The sequence below is a fragment of the Heteronotia binoei genome, chromosome 8, assembly GCF_032191835.1.
Source record: "Heteronotia binoei isolate CCM8104 ecotype False Entrance Well chromosome 8, APGP_CSIRO_Hbin_v1, whole genome shotgun sequence".
NCBI lineage: Eukaryota > Metazoa > Chordata > Lepidosauria > Squamata > Gekkonidae > Heteronotia > Heteronotia binoei.
In genome coordinates this window covers 25,541,388-25,564,743 of record NC_083230.1, presented here as the reverse complement: position 1 = coordinate 25,564,743, position 23,356 = coordinate 25,541,388, and the positions used below count along the sequence as shown (strand labels likewise).

Here is a 23,356-nt window from a genome sequence, read left to right as displayed (position 1 = left end):
GTTATTTTCTCCAGGGGGGGAGAGATCTGTTGTCTGCAGTTCAGTTGTTATAACAGGAGATCTTCAGGCTCCACCTGGAGGTTGGCTACCCTATGCCTGGCTGCTTGCTACTCAGAGGCAGTTTGGTGCAGTGGTTAAGTGCATGGACTGTTATATGGAAGAACCACATTTGATTCCCCACTTCTCCACATGCACTTGCTGATATGACTTTGAGTATGTCACAAGTTCTTGCAGAGCTGTTTCTTACAAGAGCAGTTTCTGTCAGAGCTCTCTCATCTCCACCTATCTCACAGGGGGTCTGTTGTGGGGAGGGGAAGGGAAAGGAGATTGTAAGCCACTCTCAGGTAGTGAAGGGTGGGGTATAAATCCAATATCTTCTTCCTCCTCCTCCTCTCCAGCTGCAGCTAGAGAAAGGTAATGCTTCTCTTTTTGTAGTGTTAGAACTTTACTGGGTCTTTTGATACACTGGAATCATAGAGTTGGAAAGGGCTATACAGGCCATCTAGTCCAACCCCCTGCTCAATGCAGAATCAGCCTAAAACATCCCTGACAAGTATTCACCCAGTTGCTGCTTGGAGACTACCACTTCCCTAGGCAGTTGATTTCACTGATGAATTGCTCTTACTGTAAAAAAAAGAAAAAATTCTAATAGCCAGTCAGCACCTTTCTGCCCATAATTTAAACCCATTACTGAGAGTCCTATCCTCTGCTGCCAAGAGCAACAGCTCCCTGCCCTGTTCTAAGTGATAGTCTAAAGACAGCAATCATGTCCTCCCTCTAGACTAAACATTCCCAAGTCCCTCAGTCTTTCCTCACAGGGCTTATTTCCCAGTCCCGTGATAATCCCCGTCGCCCTCCTCTGCACCCGCTCCATTCTGTCCACTGCCTTTTCGAAGTGAGGCACCCCGAACCGCACACAGTATTCCAGGTGTGGCTGGACCAAGGCAGTGTACAGCAGGACTATGACGTCTTGTTATTTGGATGTTATGGCTCTGTTGATACACTCTAAGACTGCGTTAGCCTTTTTTGCTGCTAAATCACACTGACTGCTCGTATTCAGTTTGTGGCCCATTTGTATCCCAAGATCTTGTTCACATACACTGCTACCCAGAAGTGTATTCCCCATCCAGTATGCATGTTTCTGATTTTTGTTACCCAGATGCAGTACTCTGCACATCTTTGTTGAATTGCACCTTGTTAAATCCACTCTCTTCTCCAGTGTATTCAGATCTCACTGAATTCTATCTCTATCTTCTGGTGTGTTCGCTACTCCTCTGAATCTTAAATCTACTTCAGTAGCTTCCCCGGGACAGAAGTCAGACTGACTGGCCTGTAGTTTCCTGGGTCATCCTTTCTCCCCCCCCCTTTTTTTGGGGGGGGGGAAATTGGGACTGATTCCACAGTAACAGTCACTGCATCTTCAAGCTTCTGCTTTCCCCGACTGAACCAATCAATTCCCCACCAGTTGCTGTGTGGTTGCATTTTGACTTGCGCCTCCTTCCAATTCCTCCTCGTCTTCCTGATCTTGTTTTTTAGAGATCAGGAAGACATGGGGGAATTGGAGAGATGTGTGGGTTAAAATGAGGCCATGCAGCAACTGGTGGAGAATCAGTCAGTTGAGTCGGGGAAAGCAGAGGCCTGAAAGCAGAGTAACTGCTACTGCGGAATCACTGTGGGAGAACATTCACCCTCCACCAGTCTTGTGACATATCTCCGGTCCTCCAAGAGGGCTTGAAGATAATGGAAGAGGATCTGCAAGCTCTCTAAAAGTTCTTGGATGCACTCATGGATGCAGGGTGGCCCAGGAGGTTTATACAGTTCCATTGCAGCCAGGTGCCTCTCAACAACCTCACTGTCCATGTCAATCAGCAGCCTAGATGCCTATGCCTAACCTACTACATTGAATCATCACACATTTAAAGGCTTATGGGGGAGAATACTCTGATGGTTGCAGTCCTTTCCATTGAGAAGTATTATTTTGTATTATTGTCTTAACTGTAAGTCACCTCAAGCAGGTGTCTAGAGAAGCAGCAGGTACATTTTCTAAAACAACATATAAAAAGTAGTTATCGATGATGCCAGGTTTGGCTTGCACTGTTCTTCCCCAATTGCTTTATTTTAGACCTTTGAATGAGATAAGAACAATAGAACATAAGAGAAGCCATGCTGGATCAGACCAATGGCCCATCAAGTCCAATACTCTGTGTCACACAGTGGCAAAAAAACCCCCAAGTGCCATCAGGAGGTCCACCAGAGGAGCCAGGACTACTAGAAGCCCTCCCACTGTGCCCCCCACCAAACATCAAGAATACAGAGCATCACTGCCCCAGACAGAGAATTCCAACAACACGCTGTGGCTTTTTCTCTTAAAAAAAAATACGCTGTGGCTAATAGCCACTGATGGACCTCTGCTCCATATGTTTATCCAATCCCCTTTTGAAGCTGTCTATGCTTGTAGCCACCACCACCTCCTATGCCAGTGAATTCCATGTGTTAATCATACTTTGGGTAAAGAAGTACTTCTTTTTATCAGTTCTAACCCGACTGCTCAGCAATTTCATTGAATATCCATGCATTCTCATATTGTGAGATCATTTGTAGCTTTGGATTTGTCTATCCTCAATACAATGGTGTCACTCAGGGCTAGTGACATGATATGCCCAACACATGCCAAGTTAAGAGTATGTGACCAGAGTCACAGTCAGATGTACATCAAGTGAACTCATCTTAGAAAAAAACTTGTCCACTCAATGCTACAAGGAGTGCTGTGAGGGAAGAGGAATTTCCACTTCCCCTTCCACTTCACTTTCACCTGTGGAAAAAGAGATGGGGGGGTGTCTTTTGGCCCATTTCTCTAGTGCCATATTCCCTCCATTACTGGGTTATTAGAGGAAGGTATATAGAACACTCTGTAAGAGCTTTAACTAATATATATTGAACACAATATTTTAAGCAATATTTTAAATCACAATATTTCCACATTAATTTGAAATTATTTCACAGTCCATTTTACAATAGACAATGTATTTCTTTGTTTGTAGGACTTCCTGAAGTCCAATTCACCAATGCAGGTGTGATTGTAGTTCCCAAACTGGTGTGGCTGCAACTGAACTGCTGCTTCTGTCCACTTTCAGAGAATCCTTCAGGCAGCTCACCAAGGGATACAGTTTCTATCTGGCTCTGCTCTGCTTATCTCCAGGGATCAAGGATGGCTCCATATTTCTCTTTGTCCTTAGCTTCCTTAGAAAAGGCCCAGATAAGATCTGGAGATAAGCAGAGCAGAGCAAATGAATACTCAGCTTGCTGGGGGTAAAGTGTAGATGACTGGGGAAGACAATGGAAAAACACCCCATAACAAAAAGCCTGCCAAGAAAACATGGTGTGACATCACCCCATGGGTTGGTAATGACTTGGTGCTTGCACAGGGACTATCTTTACCATTTTACATTAATATAATAAGCTTCTACATGGAGCTGACACTGAAAGCCAATGTGTACTGAAGGCCAGTGTGCAGACTGAACATGTGGAAGCAGCAGGAGGACAGAGCTAGATATTCCCTACCTCAATCTTCATGTGCTCATCTGTCTACATAATTGGAGTTCCTGCATTTTGGACATGCACCACTCAGGTAGTGCTTGGCCCCATGGAAAAGATAATGATCCCCATGTCATGTATTCTTGGTGCTTGGGGGACAACAGTGGGAGGGCTTCTGGAGTCTGGCCACAACTGTGAGCCTCCTGATGGCACCAGGTTTTTGGCCACTGTGTGACACTGAGACCGATTTCGAACTAGGCTTGTTCCGGGTGAGAGCCCTTTTGCTCCTGGCTTTTCTCTTGGTTTTCGCACAAGCTGCCCTGGAGGTGCGAGTTGTGTCGCTTTTCCACAGCAAGCAAGATTCTCTTGCAAGTGGTTTCTGCTTGCCGCAAAAAAGCAGCGGGCCAACTCGCAGCTCTGGGGCAGCTTACATAAGAACATAAAGTTGATCTAAGTGGGCAGCCGCCTTGGTCTGAAGCAGTAGAACAAAGCAGGAGTTAAGTTGCGCCTTTAAGACCGACCAATTTTTATTCAGAACGTAAGCTTTCATGCTTAGAGAGCGCACAAAAGCTTACGTTCTGAATAAAAATTGGTTGGTCTTAAAGGTGCAACTTGACTCCTGCTTTATAAGAACATAAGAGAAGCCATGTTGGATCAGGCCAATGGCCCGTCCAGTCCAACACTGTGTCGCACAGTGACCAAAAAAACCAAGTGCCATCAAGAGGTCCACCAGTGGGGCTAGAAGCCCTTCCACTGTGCCCCCCCCCCACCCAAGCACAAAAATACAGAGCATCACTGCCCCAGACAAAGAGTTCCAACAATATGCTGTGGTTAATAGCCACTGATGAACCTCTGCTCCATATGCTTATCCATTCCCCTCTTGAAGCTGTCTATGCTTGTAGCCGCCACCACCTCCTGTGGCAGTGAATTCCACATGTTAATCACCCTTTGGGTGAAGAAGTACTTCCTTTTATCAGTTCTAAACTGATTGCTCAGCAATTTCATTGAAAGCCCATGAGTTCATGTATTGTGAGAAAGGGTGAAAAGTACTTCTTTCTCTACCTTCTCTATCCCATGCATAATCTTGTAAACCTCTATCATGTCACCCCGCAGTCAGCGTTTCTCCAAGCTTGTGCAAAAACTGAGAGAAGCGCCGGAGGCAAAAGGGCTCTTCACCCGGAACAAGCCCAAGTGTGAAATTGGTCAGAGTATTCGACTGGATGGGCCATTGGCTTTATCAGACATGGTTTCTTTTATGTTATATTCTCTTATGTTCTTATCCTATCCAATCCAAATACCTTTATTGGCATAGATTATGTTCTTATCATCATTTGATTACTTTTTAAAAAGATGGACAATGACATCAAGGCAGGAGCTTCAGCTGGGGCTTCTCCAAGGTGGCCGGAACTTTCTCACATTGCCCAAGTGTAGTATTGCAGGACCTTCCATGTTACAGGTAACATAAGACCCGGATGCTTCTTGCCAAAACCACTCAGAAGAAAAATGAAAACAAGATAGCTGTGCTAAAAACGATCAGACGCACTTTGTTTTCCTGTCACACTACCCCAAAAGATAGAATGAAAGATTCAGATACAAAACCCAGCTGGTAAATGTATAGCAGGTATCACTTCTGGTCAGGTTTGTTTTTATTCTAACACCAGAAACCATAAAGCCTACTGTGCTTCAGTGATCAAAACCTAAGCAATGTGACCACCTCCCATAGTCATCCTGCTTTCTTAGCAGTAACAATGAATACCAATGGGAAATTTTTTTTTAGGGTAAACTGTGTGCGGGTTACAAAGTGCTTCCAATGTTCATGTATTCTGATATATATGTATGTGTATTTATTTAGAGAATTTAGGTGCCACTTCTCCAGGGATCTTCTTGAGGCAGCTTGCAAAGTGAAAAAGAAAATCCATGAAAATCTATGAGATGGCAGTGAAGGTTATGAAGAAGGATTGCTGTGTGGTTGCCATTGCTTTGGTGAGTTCATGCCTAGCCCAATTATTTAGAACAATTAGATCTCTGATGACATTGCTACAAGGCAGGCAAAATAGTATGGAATTGGATATAGGCTGTGAGATTTTTATGAGCTGTTTTGCTCTTGTTGCTCCATTGTGATCTCCCCACGACAATTAAAACAACAGTGGATCTGGAAGCCTCTTGGGTATCTTCTGGTCTTGTTACGGATAAATTCAATTGCCTCTCCCAGGAGGAGGTTGATAGGACTCTTGCAGTGGTGGGGCCCACCACTTGCCTTCGTGATCCATGCCCATGCCTATCTTGGTTGGTTAAGACCTGCGGAAACAAGGTACAAGCTCCCCTGTGTGAGATTGTCAACTTATTCCTGATATCAGGGGTTTTCCCAGGGAGACGAAGGAGGCATTCGTACTTCTGCTCTTTAAAAACCCATCTTTGTACCTGACAGTCCTGGCCAACTACTGTCCAGTATTCTGGGTAAGGTTGTTGAGAGTTCCTGGGTAAGGTAGTTAAGAGAGCAGCAGCCAAACAGTTGCAGGCTTTCCTGGATGATGCCTCCGTCCTGGATTCCTTCCAGTCTGGTTTTTGCCCCACTTATGGGGCCAAGATGACTTTGGTCTCCCTTTCAGATGACCTCTGGAGAGAGCTGGACTGAGGCAGGTTGGTGCTGCTGTTGCTTCTTGATTTGGCAGCAGTGTCCGACCTGGCCAACCACTATCTTTTGAGCCACTGCTTTGCAACATGAGGATTTGGGGGACTGCCCTACAATGGCTCCTCTCCTTTCTTCAATGGCTCTTCTCCTTTCTTCAAGGTTGGGAACAGAGAGTGGCATTAGAGGAGAGAGTCTCCCCATGATTCCCATTGGATTGCAGGGTCCCTTCAGGGAGCAATTCTTTCCCCAATGTTATTTAACATCTACATGTGTCCTCTTGAGGAGTTAATCCTGGAGTTTGGGTGCCATCACTATGCTGATGACATCCAGCTGTATCTGCTAATGGATGGATAGCCAGACTTGGACCCAAACACCTTGAACCAGGCACTGAGAGCTGTAGTTGGTTGGTTGCAACAGAGTCAGATGAAGCTGAATCCACTGAAGACAGAAGTCCTGTACCTTAGCCATGGGGGCTTAGATATGAGAATCCAGCTCCTGACTTTGGATGGGACGCCACTGACCCAGGGACTCAAGGTTTGAAATTTAGGTGTGATTCTGGATACCTCATTATTGATGGAGGCCCAGATCACAGTGATTGCCAAATCAGCCTTTTTTCATCTTTGGCAGGTTCGGCAACTAGTCCCTTACCTCTCCTCCTGCGACTTGGCTACAGTGATTCATGCGCTTCCAGATTAGACTATTGTAACTGTGGTCCTACCCTTGTACCTGATCTGAAAGTTGCAGCTAGTGCAAAATGCAGCAGCTCGTCTGTTGTCTTGTGATGCCTTTGAGGGTGTACATTCAGTCGGTGCTGTGCAGACTGCACTGGCTGCCAATAGAGATCTGGATCCATTTCAAGTTGTTGGTTCAACCTTTAAGGCCCTGAATGGCCAGGAAACAACATACCTGCCGATCAACATCTGCTGGTAATCTCCAGCCCAAAAGATGTCTCTTTAAACTCCATCAGGACCAGGGTCTTTTTGGCCCTGTCCTCAACCTGGTGGAATCAGCTACCCATAGAGATCAGGCCCCTGTGGGACTTGTTACCATCCTGCAGGGCCTTTAAAATGGAGCTGTTCCGCCAGACTTTTAGTTGAGGCAGTGGACATCTAATATGATTGGCCCCTCCTGCTCAGCTGCCTGTTTCCAACTACTGGCCCAAACTGCTATGAAAATGCTTGGCCCTCTGGTTCTGAAGATCTGGAAAACCACTGATCTGATCTACAAAAACCTGGAAAAGACCCAGGGCACTATGATGCCATCTTAATGTATTTATTGTGGTTTTAATTCTTGATGCAACTTTTAGATTTTAAATATGGTTAGTTATATGAACCCTTAAGTTGTAATCTGCCCTGAGCCCACTTCAGCAGGAAGGGTGGGATAGAAAGTGAATGAATGAATGAATGAATGAAAGAATGAATGAATGATAATGCCATGAAAACAATAGCAAAAGAATTAGCAATATTAAGACAAGTGTTTTTATTATTATTTCAATACAAACATACATATACACATACACACATATATACAGACAACAAATTCCCCGATATTTTTACAAGAAATCATACTAAGCAAATGGGCATATCTTTTCATGTATTTTTCATTTAAAAATGAATAATATCCAATATTTATTAAATAAATCAGGCTTCATAGAGTTACTCCTACTAGCCCTTTGATGGTATGTTAACTTAGATAATAGTGCAATAAGGCAAATCTTGTTAAACCATTTACTTCTGGTTGGTGATTCTGTTTTTTTTTTCCATTTTATTGCAATAGCCATCCTTGCTGCTGTAAATAAATTTAGCACTAATTCCAAATCTGAATCATCTACATAATATCTTTAAAAAACCTAGATGAATTAATTCTGGTTCAAAAGGTATTTCCCTACCCAATTGCTACCTACGGCACTGTGTAGGGTAACACAGGGGGGCGTATTGGCTTCCGCATGGCTTCCACATGTGAGTGCAGAAAGTCCTTGAGTAGTGGCTTATGTTAAGAATTCTGTCTACCATCAAAAGTTTAGTGTCCTCTGGAACAGACTTTGCTAGGGAGTAATAGTCAATGAAGAAGGGTCTTCTCAGTGCCAGCTATCAATGCAGCTACAAAACAAATCTCCTTCTCAAGCAAATTGAAGCAAAGACAAATGATATACATATTCAAGATCCAGAAGCAAGTCTTTTTTCACCATTTGAACAATGCCTCAAATGCTCACATAGCACACACACTACAGTAGAGGGAAGCTTAACTAGAAGGATTAGTCATTAAAATAACAGATTGAGCATAGTTAAATTCTATGCCTGAAACTATATTATCTATCTCTCAGGCAGGGCTACATTTCAATAAGACTGTAAACAAGAAAAATTAATTCATCTCTGTTTTATTGCTTGTAATCCTTTTAAAAGAAAACAACAATGACATTCTTACAAAATTACTTTGCCTGAGAAAGAAAATGAAAATATAAGAAGGCCATCTGAGAACATTTATCAAATATCATTTTACAGAAGTTAAGTAAAATCCAACTATGTAGGGGATAACAGGATTTATTTACATATTTACACCCTGACCGTTTTCGCACGCAGCTTACCACGCAGTCATGTTCCTGTTCTCTCCGCAGCGTCTGTCGGATTTCCCATTATCTGCGCCGGAGTTGCAGTAAGTGCTGCGGCTTTTGCATAGCAAACGTAAACTGGGTTTTAGCGGTTTACGTTTGCTACGCAAAAGCCGCGGCACTTCCTGTAGCTTCGGCGCAGATAATGGAAAATCCAACTGATGCTGTGAAGAGAACAAGAACGTGACCCCGTGGTTAAGCTGTGTGCGAAAATGGTCCCTGTGTTTCTCCTCAGTGGGGATCCATTGTTCTTCTGTCCTCCATTTTATCCTCACAAAAGCTATGTGGGGTAGGGTTAGGATAAGAGTACATGACTGGTCCAAGTTCAACCAATGAGGAAGTTCAAACCTATGGCTCTCAAATCCTAGCCTGATGCTCTAGCCAGCAGCTATCACATCAGCTGAGATGGGCTTGTATGGAGTACCAGAGAGAAAATTGCAGAGGTGCTACCTCCTGTCTTCAGTTCTGAGTCCACTAAGAAAGACAGTAAACTACTTTCACTCCTGCAGCTATTACAGGGGTGGGAGGGTGCTGCATTGGTATCTCATATGACTGAAAAGAAGGGACAAGAGTGAATTTTAAAATGGCATGTATGAATAAAAACTGTTTGGAATAGGGCTGCCAATCCCCAGGTCCAGGTGGGGTTTCTCCTGCCTGGGAGGTTCCCAACCCGCCAGCCCACATTGGGCTGGTGGGGGGAACCTCCCCCAACGTCGCTGGCACAATGACGTCACCCGGAAGTGATGTCATAAAAATGGTGGTGCCCATGCAGGGCTGCTCTAGGCGTTTCCAGGAAAACTCTATGGTTTTCCTGGACGCTCTAGCCATTTGGGAGGTAAAAACTCTATGGTGCATAGGTACCATAGAATTTTAACCTTCCAAATGGCAACAGCATCCGGGAAAACCATAGAGTTTTCCTGGAAACACCTAGAGCAGCCTTGCATGGGCGCCGCCATTTTGATGATGTCACTTCCGGGTGACATTATTGTGGTGCGTGCGCGCTCTGCACGTGAGAGAGAGTCCCCCGCTGCGGGAAGCTGGGGACTTGGCATCCCTAGTTTGGAATAGTATTAAATGGTGCACAAGAAGCAAAAGAATAATCAACAAACTGAAAGTGATCAGAACTTACAAATAATATTGTTGAAATATTTTCACTCCATGGTGGTATTAGATGGCTGCCTTTTAAATAATGATTTTTGAATGAAATAATAGATTGTAAGCAGATCATACAGTGATTTTATTATATCATTGAACGTTGCTGACATTACATTGTTTTCCAGCATAGAAGTAACTCCAGGAGACTCCAACAGTGGAGTGATACAGCTCATTAGGAGCCAGCACAGCTCGTCAAGCGAGTCAACCGGCCATAAATTGTGAAGAGTACACCCTTGAAAAAGGACTTTGAGTTTGAAACAAACTGTATATAGTGATAATTCATTCACTGAATTGCATTCACTATTATTTAGTCTTACTTGCCTGTATGGTTGAGTGTCTGGAGTATGAAATGTTTTATTATCATGTTACTCTGTCATGTCTTGGATTATTTAAAGACATAGACACATATCAAATAGAGAAAATCATTAAAATGTATTTATATATATATTTAGGCTTACTGGTACATATATATTGCACAGTGCTTTTTGACTTCCTTGACATTATGTTCTCTGTGATCCCTAACTGATTATTTGTTTCCCAAACCATCTTTAGACACATCTGCTTGTACTTCCACCTGCTATTCTGGATCAAAGTATCCATGCACTGGAGTAGTTGTGATGTCTTGTTTGAGATTATTTAAGGCTTCCTGCTGTTCAGGCCCCCCCATTGCCACAGTGCATTGTTTCTCGCCTGGGGTCAAAGAGGTACAGTCAGACATGATTCATGTGGTATATATTGGGCCAGATTTTGTATAGTACCTAAGAGTATCTGAAGGCCATTCTTGTCCACAGGTGGGGGCATTTTGTTAATAGCTTCTACTTTGTCATCATCTGGTCTGATGCCATATTTGGAAAATATGTGGCCCATATACTTGACATCGTCTATCAGGAACTGTATTTTAACCGTGTTGAACTTTGCACCATTTTGTCATGCTCTATGAAGAATGTTTAAAATGGTGTCAAGTTTCTCTTTGTCTGCTGCTGTGATGATCATGTCATCTGCAATAATATGGGCAGCTGGGATGTCACCAAAGCTTTCATACTTTTCCTGCTGAAATATTTCACTTGCTGACCAGATTCCAAAAAGGCGTCTTCCCCATGGGGTGTTAAAGGTACACACTTCTGCTGATTCCATGTCCAGTTATACCTGTCATCCTTTTCATCTAGGATGGTAAACAGCTTCTTCCCAGCCAAGTTTTTCCTGAGATCCAGAAAGCTTCTGACTTCCAGAAAGCTTTTGATAAAGTTCCTCATCAAAGGCTCCTTAGAAAGCTTGAGAGTCATGGAGTAAAAGGACAGGTCCTCTTGTGGATCAAAAACTGGCTGAGTAATAGGAAGCAGAGAGTGAGTATAAATGGGCAGTCTTCGCAGTGGAGGACGGTAAGCAGTGGGGTGCCGCAGGGCTCGGTACTGGGTCCCATCCTCTTTAACTTGTTCATAAATGATTTAGAGTTGGGAGTGAGCAGTGAAGTGGCCAAATTTGCGGATGACACTAAATTGTTCAGGGTGGTGAGAACCAGAGAGGATTGTGAGGAACTCCAAAGGGATCTGTTGAGGCTGGGTGAGTGGGCGTCAACGTGGCAGATGCGGTTCAATGTGGCCAAGTGCAAAGTAATGCACATTGGGGCCAAGAATCCCAGCTACAAATACAAGTTGATGGGGTGTGAACTGGCAGAGACAGACCAAGAGAGAGATCTTGGGGTCATGGTAGATAATTCACTGAAAATGTCAAGACAGTGTGCGTTTGCAATAAAAAAGGCCAACGCCATGCTGGGAATTATTAGGAAGGGAATTGAAAACAAATCAGCCAGTATCATAATGCCTCTGTATAAATCGATGGTGCGGTCTCATTTGGAGTACTGTGTGCAGTTCTGGTCGCCGCACCTCAAAAAGGATATTATAGCATTGGAGAAAGTTCAGAAAAGGGCAACTAAAATGATTAAAGGGCTGGAACACCTTCCCTATGAAGAAAGGTTGAAACGCTTAGGGCTCTTTAGCTTGGAGAAACGTCGACTGAGGGGTGACATGATAGAAGTTTACAAGATAATGCATGGGATGGAGAAAGTAGAGAAAGAAGTACTTTTCTCCCTTTCTCACAATACAAGAACTCGTGGGCATACGATGAAATTGCTGAGCAGACAGGTTAAAACGGATAAAAGGAAGTACTTCTTCACCCAAAGGGTGATTAACATGTGGAATTCACTGCCACAGGAGGTGGTGGCGTCCACAAGCATAGCCACCTTCAAGAAGGGGTTAGATAAAAATATGGAGCAGAGGTCCATCAGTGGCTATTAGCCACAGTGTGTGTGTGTGTGTGTGTGTGTGTGTGTATATATATATATATATATATATATATATATATATATATATATATATATATATATATATATATATATATATATATATATATATATATATATATATATATATATATATTGGCCGCTGTGTGACACAGAATGTTGGACTGGATGGGCCATTGGCCTGATCTAACATGGCTTCTCTTATGTTCTTATGAGATCGTCAACAGTGGAAACAGAAATTTTTTCTCAGCACTGCCTTAAGATCATGTGAATAAAGACAAATCTGTAGCGAACCATTTTTCTTTCGTGTGATCACTAGGCAGCTGACCCAAGGACTGGGTTTGTAATTTTTGCAATGATGCCTTGTGCTTCCGGTTGATGAATTATGTCCTTCAATTTGTCCAGAATGGAGTAGGGGATCTTTCTACACCCATGAGATTGTTGCGTCCAGAAAGATATGGTGAATGCCAGGAAATCGATCCAAGCTTTCAGAAATATCTTAGTAGTGCCTAAGGAGATAATCTCTTGGTCCAGGTACTATATGGGGTATGAAGTGGACTCATCTGAGGAGATCCAGAGTGATGCAGGCATCTCTTCCAAACAATGGAGGACCCTCATTATCAATCACATAAAAGGTCAGCTGGGCTTTGCTGGGACCTGCCCTGCTATGAGCCACAATTGCTCCTAGTGGTTTTATGCAGACATCTCCAAAAAGAAACAGGTATGACTGATGTCTGCATAATGTGTACTTTCCCCCTCAAAGCTTTAGGCACTGCAGCAGGCATGGTGTTTGCTTTGGCTCCACTGTCCAGTTTAAAAGAGTCTACTATTGTTACTGTGAAGTGCCATGCCTTGGAGCTTTGGAGCAATCAGGAGCAGACAGTAAGCCTATGGATAGCATTTTCACATCCTTTTCTAGCTCTGGACATTCTTCCTTCATTCGGTACACTTCAGCAAAATGATTTTTCCTTGAGCATTTTTAACAAGTAACTCCAAAGGCTGGACACTGTCTAGGCTTATGTGTATTTCCACATTTATTGCCAAACTTCTGTAGTTTAGCTAGGGCAGACATTTGTGGTGGGAGATCTGCGGGAGGCTTACACGTTTGTTTCAAAAACCTGGAACGGTTTCACTTTTGCTCCACAGCATGTGATGTTGTTTCTGCAGACATAGCTTTGGCCTGGGCAACTGTAATAGCCTTTGTTCTGCAGATATTGATTGACTGCTGGAGGGCGAAACCAGGCTTTTCTGGGAGTTTCTCCAGGAGTTTGCTATCAGTTCTACTAAATATTATCTTGTCCCTTAACATGAGATCCCAAGAAGGACCAAACTCATAATGCTGTGCTTTTTGTCTAAGCTTAGTGACAAAATTATCTTTTCCAGCAGCCTCATTATATTGTAATTGCCAGAGCTCCAAGGCTCTCAAACACAGGGTTTCTTTCTGGATTCATAGCGGGTTTGGAAAGCTGTTAAAACCTCTGTCAAGGTCTTGTGGTTAGGGTCTGCAAACACACCTTGAAAATTATTGTAAACGTTAAGGGCTTTGTCTTCTATGCTGGGAAGCAAGACTGCAATTTTGTAATCTTCAGACCCTTTTCCAGTTGGTTGTACAGGGGTGGCCAAACTTGCTTAATGTAAAAGCCACGTGGAATAAATGTCAGATGTTTGAGAGCCACAAGACATGAACAAACATATCTTTATCAACACTTTGAATAGAAAGATAAAGTACATATATATGTGCTTTACAATATGACCATGCTAGAAGGGGACTATTTAAAAAAAAAAAAACGCAAGCTAGGAATAACAGTCCCCATAAGATCAGCTTAGGGAAAGGTTAAGGAATTTTTTTTTGCACCAGTGGGAGAAGGACACACACATGTGCCATATAAATCACTGACCACGCTTTGCACCATTATGCTTCTTTCTTTGACACCAAGGTTAGTAAATAAAACTCCTACAAGAGCTATGAAACTAAGGGGGAACCCTGCACAGTCTTCTTTAATTCCATCCCTTCTTTCAGTGGCTCCCTCAGCTCTTGCACTCTCTTTCCCCACTCTAGGTCTCCAGGTGGCCTCTGTGGTGGTGAAGAAGAGCTTACAAGAGAGCCGATCTCCCCCTCCTTCCCTGCTTCATACATGGTGGAAATAGTCATTCAGAGGCTGACTGAGTTCCTGATGCTAAACATACTTATGTGAGAGTAAGCCTGCATTAAGTTCCTCCTCAGCCTCCCAGAGTCACACAATGTGTGAAAGGGCTGCATGTGGCTCCTGAGCCACAGCTTGGCCACCCCTGACATAGACTGTTTCCAAGCAAGGTTCTTTCTCTAGGTACAATTAGCCTACAAGAATGCATCAATGCACATGACTGTATACCAATAACATGCCTTAAAAGACTGTCTCAATGGCATGTTTTTTTGGTAATGTGCAAGTCAGTGCCTGACAATGCCAAATGATTCCTGAAGTCATGTATCAAAACCCGGTGTTAATCAGAATACACACACATATAAACATCTTGGACATTGAAAGTATAAATCTCAGTCAAAAGCCCAGCCAATGGCCCATCCAGTCCAACACTCTGTCACAAACTGACCAAAAAACCAGGTGCCATCAGGAGGGCCACCAGTGCGGCCAGGACACTAGAAGCTCTCCCACTGTTGCCCTCCCAAAGCACCAAGAATACAGAGCATCATTACCGCAGACAGAGTGTTCCATCTATACCCTGTGGCTAATAGCCACGGATGGACCTCTGCCCTCTTGAAGCCGTCTATGCTTGTAGCCACCACCACCTCCTGTGGCAGTGAATTCCATTTGTTAATCACCCTTTGGGTGAAGAAGTACTTCTTTTTATCCTTTCTAATCTGACTGTTCAGCAGTTTTCATTGAGAGCCCACGAGTTCCTATATTGTGAGAAAGGGAGAAAAGTACTTCTTTCTCTATCCCAGGGCTTTTTTTTTTTAGCAGGAATGCACAGCAATGTAGCTCTGGCTGGCTTTGTGTCAGGGCGTATGGCCTAATATGCAAATGACTCCCAGCTGTGCAAAACAATGGTAACATCAGGGAGTGTGGCCTAATATGTAAATAAGCTCCTGCTGGACTTTTTCTACAAAAAAAGCCCTGCTCTATCCCATGCAGAATCTCTAGTATGTCACCCCTCAGTCGATGTTTCTCCGAGCAAAGGATCCCCAAGCTCTTTAACCTTTCTTCATAGGGAAAGTGTTCCAACCCTTTAATCATTCTTGTTAGCCCTTTTCTGGAATTTTTCCAATGCTGTATCTTTTTTTGAGCTGTGGTGACCAGAATTGTACACCGTACTCCAAATGAGGGCACACCATCGATTTATACAGGGACATTATGATACTGGCTGATTTGTTTTCAGTTCTCTTCCTAATAATCCCCAGCATAGTGCTGGGCTTTTTTATTGCAGTTGCAAACTGTCTCACACTGTCTATTATTCTGTGCTCTCAAAAGGCACATAGAAATCCCTCCAAACAAAGATAAGGTGGAGGGATGGTGGTGCTCTTCTCCCCATGTGGTGGAGGGGGGAATATTGTGCCACATATTTATTTGCAGGGGAAGTCCCAGAAATTTCATAGCCATAAAAATTGGAAGGATCTGTGACCAAGATGAAAACCAGTTTCACTAAAGTCAACAGAAGTAGGGCTGCCAGTCCCCGGGGGGGGGGGGGGGGGTCAGGGGAATCTCCCAGTTTGGAGACCTTCCCCCTGTTTCAGAGTCATCAGAAAGTGTGTGTGGGGGGGTTATTATTCATGTTGTACCCCACTCTGAGCCCCTATGGGGAATGGACAGAATATAAATATTTAAAAAATGTCTGCTGTGCGCTCCATTATTCCCTATGGAGACCGATTCCAATAGGGTATAATGGAGAATTGATCCGTGGGTCTCTGGGTCTCTGGGGGGCTGTTTTTTGAGGTAGAGGCACAAAACTTGCAGCATAGCATCCAGTGCCTCTCCTCAAAACACCTTCCAAGTTTCAAAAAGATTGGACCAGGGGGTCCAATTCTATGAGCCCCCAAAGAAAGTGCCCCTATCTTTCATTATTTCCAATGAAGGGAAGGCATTTAGGTTTGCGGTCCTTTTAAATGAGATGGCCAGAACTCCCTTTGGAGTTAAATTATGCTTCTCACAACCTTGCTCCTGGCTCCACCCCCCCAAAGTCCCCAGATATTTCTTGAATTGGACCTGACAGTCCTAAACAGAAGCTTTACTCCTGACATTAGTGGAGCCAAGATTTCAATGATCAGTATCTATTAACTTCCAATAAATGTCTTCATCTGACAGCTCTGTAAGAAGCCATATTTCTCCAACAATAAATAAGTCACTATTTCCTACTTTACTTTGACTTTTTGCAGTTAGTCAGCATGAAGGTCTTAAAGCAGGGGTGTCAAACTCATTTGTTATGAGGGCTGCATCTGACATAAATGAGACCTTGTTGGGCGGGGCCATGTCGGGTTGGGCCATGTGTATACCTATTTAAGATCAGGTAGCAAAGATATACATTTTATAAAGAACACAGACAAACACAAATATATATTTTTTTAAAACTTAAAACATGCTTAAAACATTAGCATTCATTGGACTTATAGGTGCTTTCTTTGTCTCTCTCCCATGGGATCCAGGGAACTGGGCAAAGGAAGCTCTGGCTCTTTCCTTCCTTCCTCAAGGGACTGGGGGGGAGCCTTAGCCAATAGAAGGAAGAGAGGCTTGGCTCAGTAGCTCTGCTGTGCAATTGAGAGAGCCTGGCAAAGCAAGCTCTGCCTCCCCCCCCACTTCCTCCCCAAGGGAGAAGCCTCAGCCAATGGAGAAAATAGAGGTTTTGCTCTGTAGCGCCTGTGCAATTGATCAAGCCTTGCAAAGCAAGCAAGAGAGAGGGAGAAGGAAGCAGATGACAGCCAGTCGCTCAGGGGCCTGATAGGAGCCCTCCAGGGGCCTGATTCGGCTGTCAAACTGCATGTTTGACACTCCTGCCTTAAAGTGAAGCATTGGATTTATATGCTACTACCAGAACCCTTACTAAATACCCATGACTTAGTCAATTCTCTTAAGCTACAAGTTCTGTGGCAGCTGCCACTTGCATTAATTTTATCTGCTGGTAACACATTTAGACTGTCCAGGCCACTGGCACACAGGTATGCACTGATTTCTAAGTGTTCCTCTGAGAATATAATGAGTCATTTGGGGCAGCATGAACTCTCTTGGTTGAAGTCAGTGCAAAAGGTGGATGCTCCTTTGCCAGCAGAGATGTGTGGGCACTTTATCATCTTAAGGCCCAGTTGATGTGATTTCCAGCCTCCTTTTTTGTGGGGTTCGCACACACAGTGGTCCTCACCAGGGCTATATCACACTACAGCCCACTTCGCACCAAAGGCCACCTGTGTTATAGGGAATAAAAGGAGGTGACTCCATTCCTTTACCACACATCTGCAGCACTAAAATGATGACCTGGCCTAAGATTCTCAGTGGAGGAAGCAGGAGCAATGACATAACTCATTTTCATCCTGTTGTTTCATACCATTCGGTGCCTACTCCTATTCTTTGGTTCTCCAAATATATTAGAAATAATTATATGCATGTATGTTGCAGCCAACATATGGCAATCCCAGCAAGGGGCTTTCGAGGCAAATAAGAAGCAGAGGTGGTTTCCCATTGTTTTCCTCTGCAGAGTCTTTGCTGATGGTCTGCCATCCAAGTGCCACCGCGGCTTAGTCTCCCAGATCCGATGAGATCAGGCTATAACAGAGTATCCCACATCCTTCGAAATAATTATTATTGCTGAAATTACGTTACTTATAAAAACAACAACAGCAGAACTTCTCTCAACTTGAGAAACAACCTGATACATCCACTCGGATCCAGCGCTTTGGTGAGATTCTTAGAAAATCTGGATCCCAGCTGGTCAATTTCATCCACAAAGGACACTGAGAAATTTTGTAAAAAGCTCACATTAAGTCTATATATACTAGGATTTCATGAAGAGAAGGTCCACTGGAAGGAAAACATGGGCAGAGGAAACATTTCACGGGGTATTTTTTTAAGGGGGTAGGGGGAACGTAAGCAAGTACATGCACTTACTTTTGTTCTGATGATGAGAGGCAACGGAAGTAGTAGAAGGGGAGTGAAAAGAATGAGCAGGAATCGGCGGTAGGCTAAAAGCTGTCTCAGGAACTTCATTGTTATGGGTTGGTGTCTTGGCTTGTCTGTAGAAATAGGAAGCATAAAAATTAGACTGGAACTTAAGAAGATGTGTCTGATTAATATTTCTCCAAACTATCACCTTTAGCCTTTGTAACAGAGGCTTCAGTCAAGCTAAGTTAAAAATAAATCTTGCCCTTTATTGTTTTAGTGTCTTCTTTAACGCCAGAGATAAGAGTGACATTTACTAGCAACTGAAGAATCTGAGATTTCCCTTCCTTTTAAGATAAAATGCTTTCTATTCTCACTGCACTGGCTTATCATTCATAGTTTTGTTTTCGTTTTGATTTTTACACTGAGATAAGGCCTAGAAACTCGGGGCCAGTTGGATATTCTGAAGAAATAGTGCTGTTGAAAAGAATTTTTCTCCTGTGTTAGAAGATACTGCCAAAAATGTAAAGTGTTTTGATTGGATAGCGTAGTTCACACATACTATTGTCTAGTTGAAGGGCTGCCACGAGGTGAGTCTTGGATAAGTTGTAGATAAACACGCATGTACAAGGATAACCATTTTACTCGGCACAAAACAGAAAGCAATAGAAAGCTTCCAAAAACCAAGATGGCATATGCACATCTATGGGAATCAACAACACTAAATGCAATGTAACTTTGATAAAACAGTACTTGGTTCAAAATGTGGCACCATGCTTTTATAGCAATACGTATATAGCACTGTATCAACATATTTTTGTTTTTTTTTAAAAAAGGAAGAAAATGAACCACTGAGTTCCAAAGCAGAGAAGGGGGACATGGTTTCTCTGTGATGATGGAAGTCCAGTAATTGAAAAGTGGACTGGAGGTCAGTGGGAGTGGGTAGAACCAACAAAACTAAAAGAAACATTACACATGAAGAAAAAGGCAACTCAAAATATTTTTAATAGAAAAATCTGGATAAAAATGGCCAAAAAGAAATGGGGGGGAATCAAGGGGAAAAGCAAGTCAAAAACGTAAGGGACAGGAAAACATGAGGAAATCAGGTGATAAACTAAAGGAATATGAGACTGAGCTCAGAAAATGTCCCATACAAAAAAACCCCCTTAATTCAGTCCTTTGCAATGCTCGAAATTAAGCCTGAATACAAGAATTTATTTCTTCTATGCTGGGATCAGACAAACTGCCTCTTTTAAAATATGTAATCTCAAAGTACAGAAGGAAATGAACTGAAATTAATAGCTCTTCAAAAGTGTCCCTTGGGTGGTTTTTGTGTATATGTGCGTGTGTGTGTGCATGCAAAGGATGGAAACTAAATATTGACTGTGGATTCTATACAGCAAAAATGAACATTGTATCCAGTATCTCCAACAAATTGGAATCATGCTGTGGTTAAAAACCAAATTAACATGGTTTCACTTGTAAAGAAAAGAAGCACAACATGTTCATGCTTATTCAATATCTTATAATATTTCCATTGCATGCAGATATTGAAAGACAAAGGACCACATTTCTCTGATCAGCAAGCAGTTCCAGTGGTAGTGCTTACCTATACTGTTTCCCTTCAGAAGAGAACACTAGAATTGCCAATAAGCCTGGAGAAAGATGTCCTGACCCTTTAACAGAAGCTTAATGCATGGAAATGGAACAAGCAGGTAAATAAGATCACTTGGAAAATAACAACCCATTATTCTTCTGTTAAAGAGACAGGTTTTTCTCTCTCTAGGTACTTGTCAACCCTACAGCAACTTTCGTATTTTAAAAAATATTCTTTATCACACAATAATAACTAAACTTATACAAAATAACATAACATGAATAATGATTTTATTTAAGCAAATACATAAGCAATAATCTATGATTGTCTACAGCTGCGTCATCTACAATAACTAATTATATATAGGTACAACAACAAAAACTACATATAGAAAACTACCCTGAATTGATTATTGATCAGAACTTACTTGCATTAAAAATTACTTTATATATCCTTACTGTTGTATTTTTGTATGCTGGGCCCTCAAGATATAAAAGAATTTACTTGCATGAAAAATTACTTTATATACATTTACTGTTTTACTTTATATACACTTACTGTTACTTCATATACAATTATTGTTGTACTTTTGTTTGAGTTTTCGCCCATCTTTCCCTAATTATTTTATATTCCATTTTACATACTTTTTATCATTTTCCGTTAAACAAAATCTTGATTCTCAGCTATGGAATCAAAAATACTTTCAATTTTTTCCTGGAATTCTGAAATGGGTTTATTATGTACATAAGATGTTAATTTTGCCATTGCCACATAATCATTACATTTATTTTTCCATTCCTTCAGTTCTGAACATTTTTGCTTTCCATTTTGCTGCAAATGTTACCTTCGCCACCATCACCATATAATTATAGAATTCAGTATGTATTCTTGTAATAGTATTTATTATGATATTTAACAACATACTTCTGGGGTCCATCACAAACTTAAGTTTTAATATCTTTTGCATTTCTTCATGTATCTCTACCCAATATTTTCTTGTTTTCTCACGTTTGCCACATCTGTACTCTGACAGCACTTCCTATTGTATCCTTTGTTAGTTTTCGCAATACCTTTAGGTGTAATAAACCATCTAAAATGTTTTGCACCAATATTCCCATAATGTTTGAGAGTTAATAAATTTGATTTCCTTAGTCCATAATTTCCCCCCTGACTTATACATATATTATCTCCAAAGTTTTGCATCCATGTTATACAGTTTTAAATTTATCCTTTCTGTATCATATTGCAGTAACATTTTATAATTTTTTCCTAACAGGTGTTTTAGATCGCCAGTGATTAAATGTTCAAAGACCATTTTTTCTCTCTCAGTCAACCTCCTTCCTTTGCTATTTGTTCTTTATATTTAAATACCATTTGTTCTTTATATTTAAATACCAGTTTTCTTACTTGTATTACTGACACAATAGGCATCAAATGGGGGTGTCACTGGAAGATGGGCTTATTGTATTTTCGCATTGGAACCATATTCTTAAAAATCCATCTCAGAATATGGCTACCATATTATCTTTGACTTGTTTTTAATGATTTCTTAATCCATAAATAATGGTAGGTTCCTTCTTTCATGTCAGTTATTTCTAATTTGATGCTCCTTTTGCTTCAATCTGCGATCCAGTCAGATCCCAATCAATGCAGCCACTTGTTGATACAGTTTAATATTCAGTTCTGTTAAACCTCCTCTTTTTAAAATCTTATTTATCTTATTTTGTAAATCTTATTCTTGGTTTCTTCCCTTCCAAATGATTTATCATTTTCTGCCATTAAAAAAAAAGTCTTTTCATCTATAAGAAATGGTAACATTTGAAACAAAAAAGTCAACATTGGTAAAATGTTCATTTTAGCAGCTGAAATTCTTCCCAGCCATGAAATCTTGCTCTTTATTTTTCATGTCTAATAGCTATGTTGTGGTCTTTTTATTAAATTTGTATCTAGTATAGGTTCCGAATCTGATTATTTGTTTCCTTGTATATTTCAGATGAATATTTGGTTTTGTTACTGTTATGGCACCATCATCTGCATAACTTTTCACTTCACATTCTTGGTTATCTTCTGTTATTCCGGTAATCCATATCTTGTCTGATTTTTACTGCCAATATTTCCATTGCCAAGATAAATAACAACAGTGATACTAGACAGCCTTGTCAAGTTCCTTTTGTTGTCGCAATTTTCTCTGATAGGGAACCATTTACTAGGGTTCTAGCATGGTAATCAGTATACTTTGCATCCTATTAAAAATGGTTCTGCAATTCATATTTTGTAATACCTTTATTAAAAATAGCCAAGAGACATAGTCAAATGCTTTCTCTGCATCCATAAATGCCATATTTCCTCCTTTTCTCCTTGAATATTCAATTGCAGTCAGTAGCTATCTAATATTGCTTTCAGTTTGTTGAAAGTGGTTAAGTACGAGAGCCAGTTTGGTGTAGCGATTAAGTGCATGAACTCTTATCTGGGAGAACCAGGTTTGATTCCATACTCCTCCACTTGCAGCTGCTGAAATGGCCTTGGGTCAACCATAGCTCTCATAGGAGTTGTCCTTGAAAGGGCAGCTTCTGTGAGAGCTCTCTCAGCCCCACTTATCTCACAGGGTGTCTGAGAGGTAAAGGAGATTGTGACCACTTTGAGACTGCGATTCAGAGTATAGGGCAGGATATAAATCCAATATCAAATATATATCTTCTTGGAACAAATCCCGTTTGAACTTTGTGAATTAATTCTGGAATACATTTTCTTAATCTCTCAGCCATTATTGTTTTATGAACTACAACAATCTGGAAGATCTGCATAAAGCTAAATATTTACATAAGCAAGTCTTTGCTGCCACCTACTGTTTGTTTCTGTTAATGTACTGTGTTAAAATAGCGCTTAAATCCTATATACCAGGGGTGTCAAACTCATTTGTTATGAGGGCCAGATCTGACATAAATGAGACCTTGTTGGGCTGGGCCATGTTGGGCCGGGCCATGTGTGTTCCCAGTGAAGATTAGGTAGCAGAGATATAAACTTTATAAAGGACACAGACAAACACACCTAAAGATTTTTTTTTTTTTAAAAAAAACACCTTAAAACATGCTTAAAACATTAGCACTTGTTGGTCTTAAAGGTGCTTTCTTTGTATTTCTCCCATGGGATCTAGGGAACTGGGTAAATGAAGCTGTGACTCTTTCCTTCCTTCCCCAAGGGACTTGGGGGGAAGAGCCTCAGTCGATAAGAGAGGCTTGGCTCAGTAGCTCTGCTGTGTGATTGAGAAAGCCTGGCAAAACAAGCTATTCCTCCCCCTTCCTCCCCAAGGGAGGAGCCTCAGCCAAGAGAATAAATAAAGGTTTTGCTCTGTAGCTCTGCTGTGTGATTGAGCAAGCCTTGCAAAGCAAGCTGTGATGCAGAAGGAAGCAAGAGAGAGGAAGAAGGAAGCAGATTACAGACAGTTGCTTGG

General features: G+C 41.8%; 1 protein-coding gene across 1 annotated transcript in view; it reads right to left on the bottom strand.

The window, feature by feature from the left end:
- The window catches only part of SLC13A1 (solute carrier family 13 member 1), an 87,167-nt gene extending 68,706 nt beyond the window's left edge, over nucleotides 1–18,461 (bottom strand). Inside the window, exon 1 of the mRNA XM_060244547.1 lies at nucleotides 18,318–18,461. Coding sequence (XP_060100530.1) covers nucleotides 18,318–18,461 — 144 coding nt within the window. The remainder of the gene's footprint in view (nucleotides 1–18,317) is intronic.
- Nucleotides 18,462–23,356: the final 4,895 nt, after the last annotated feature.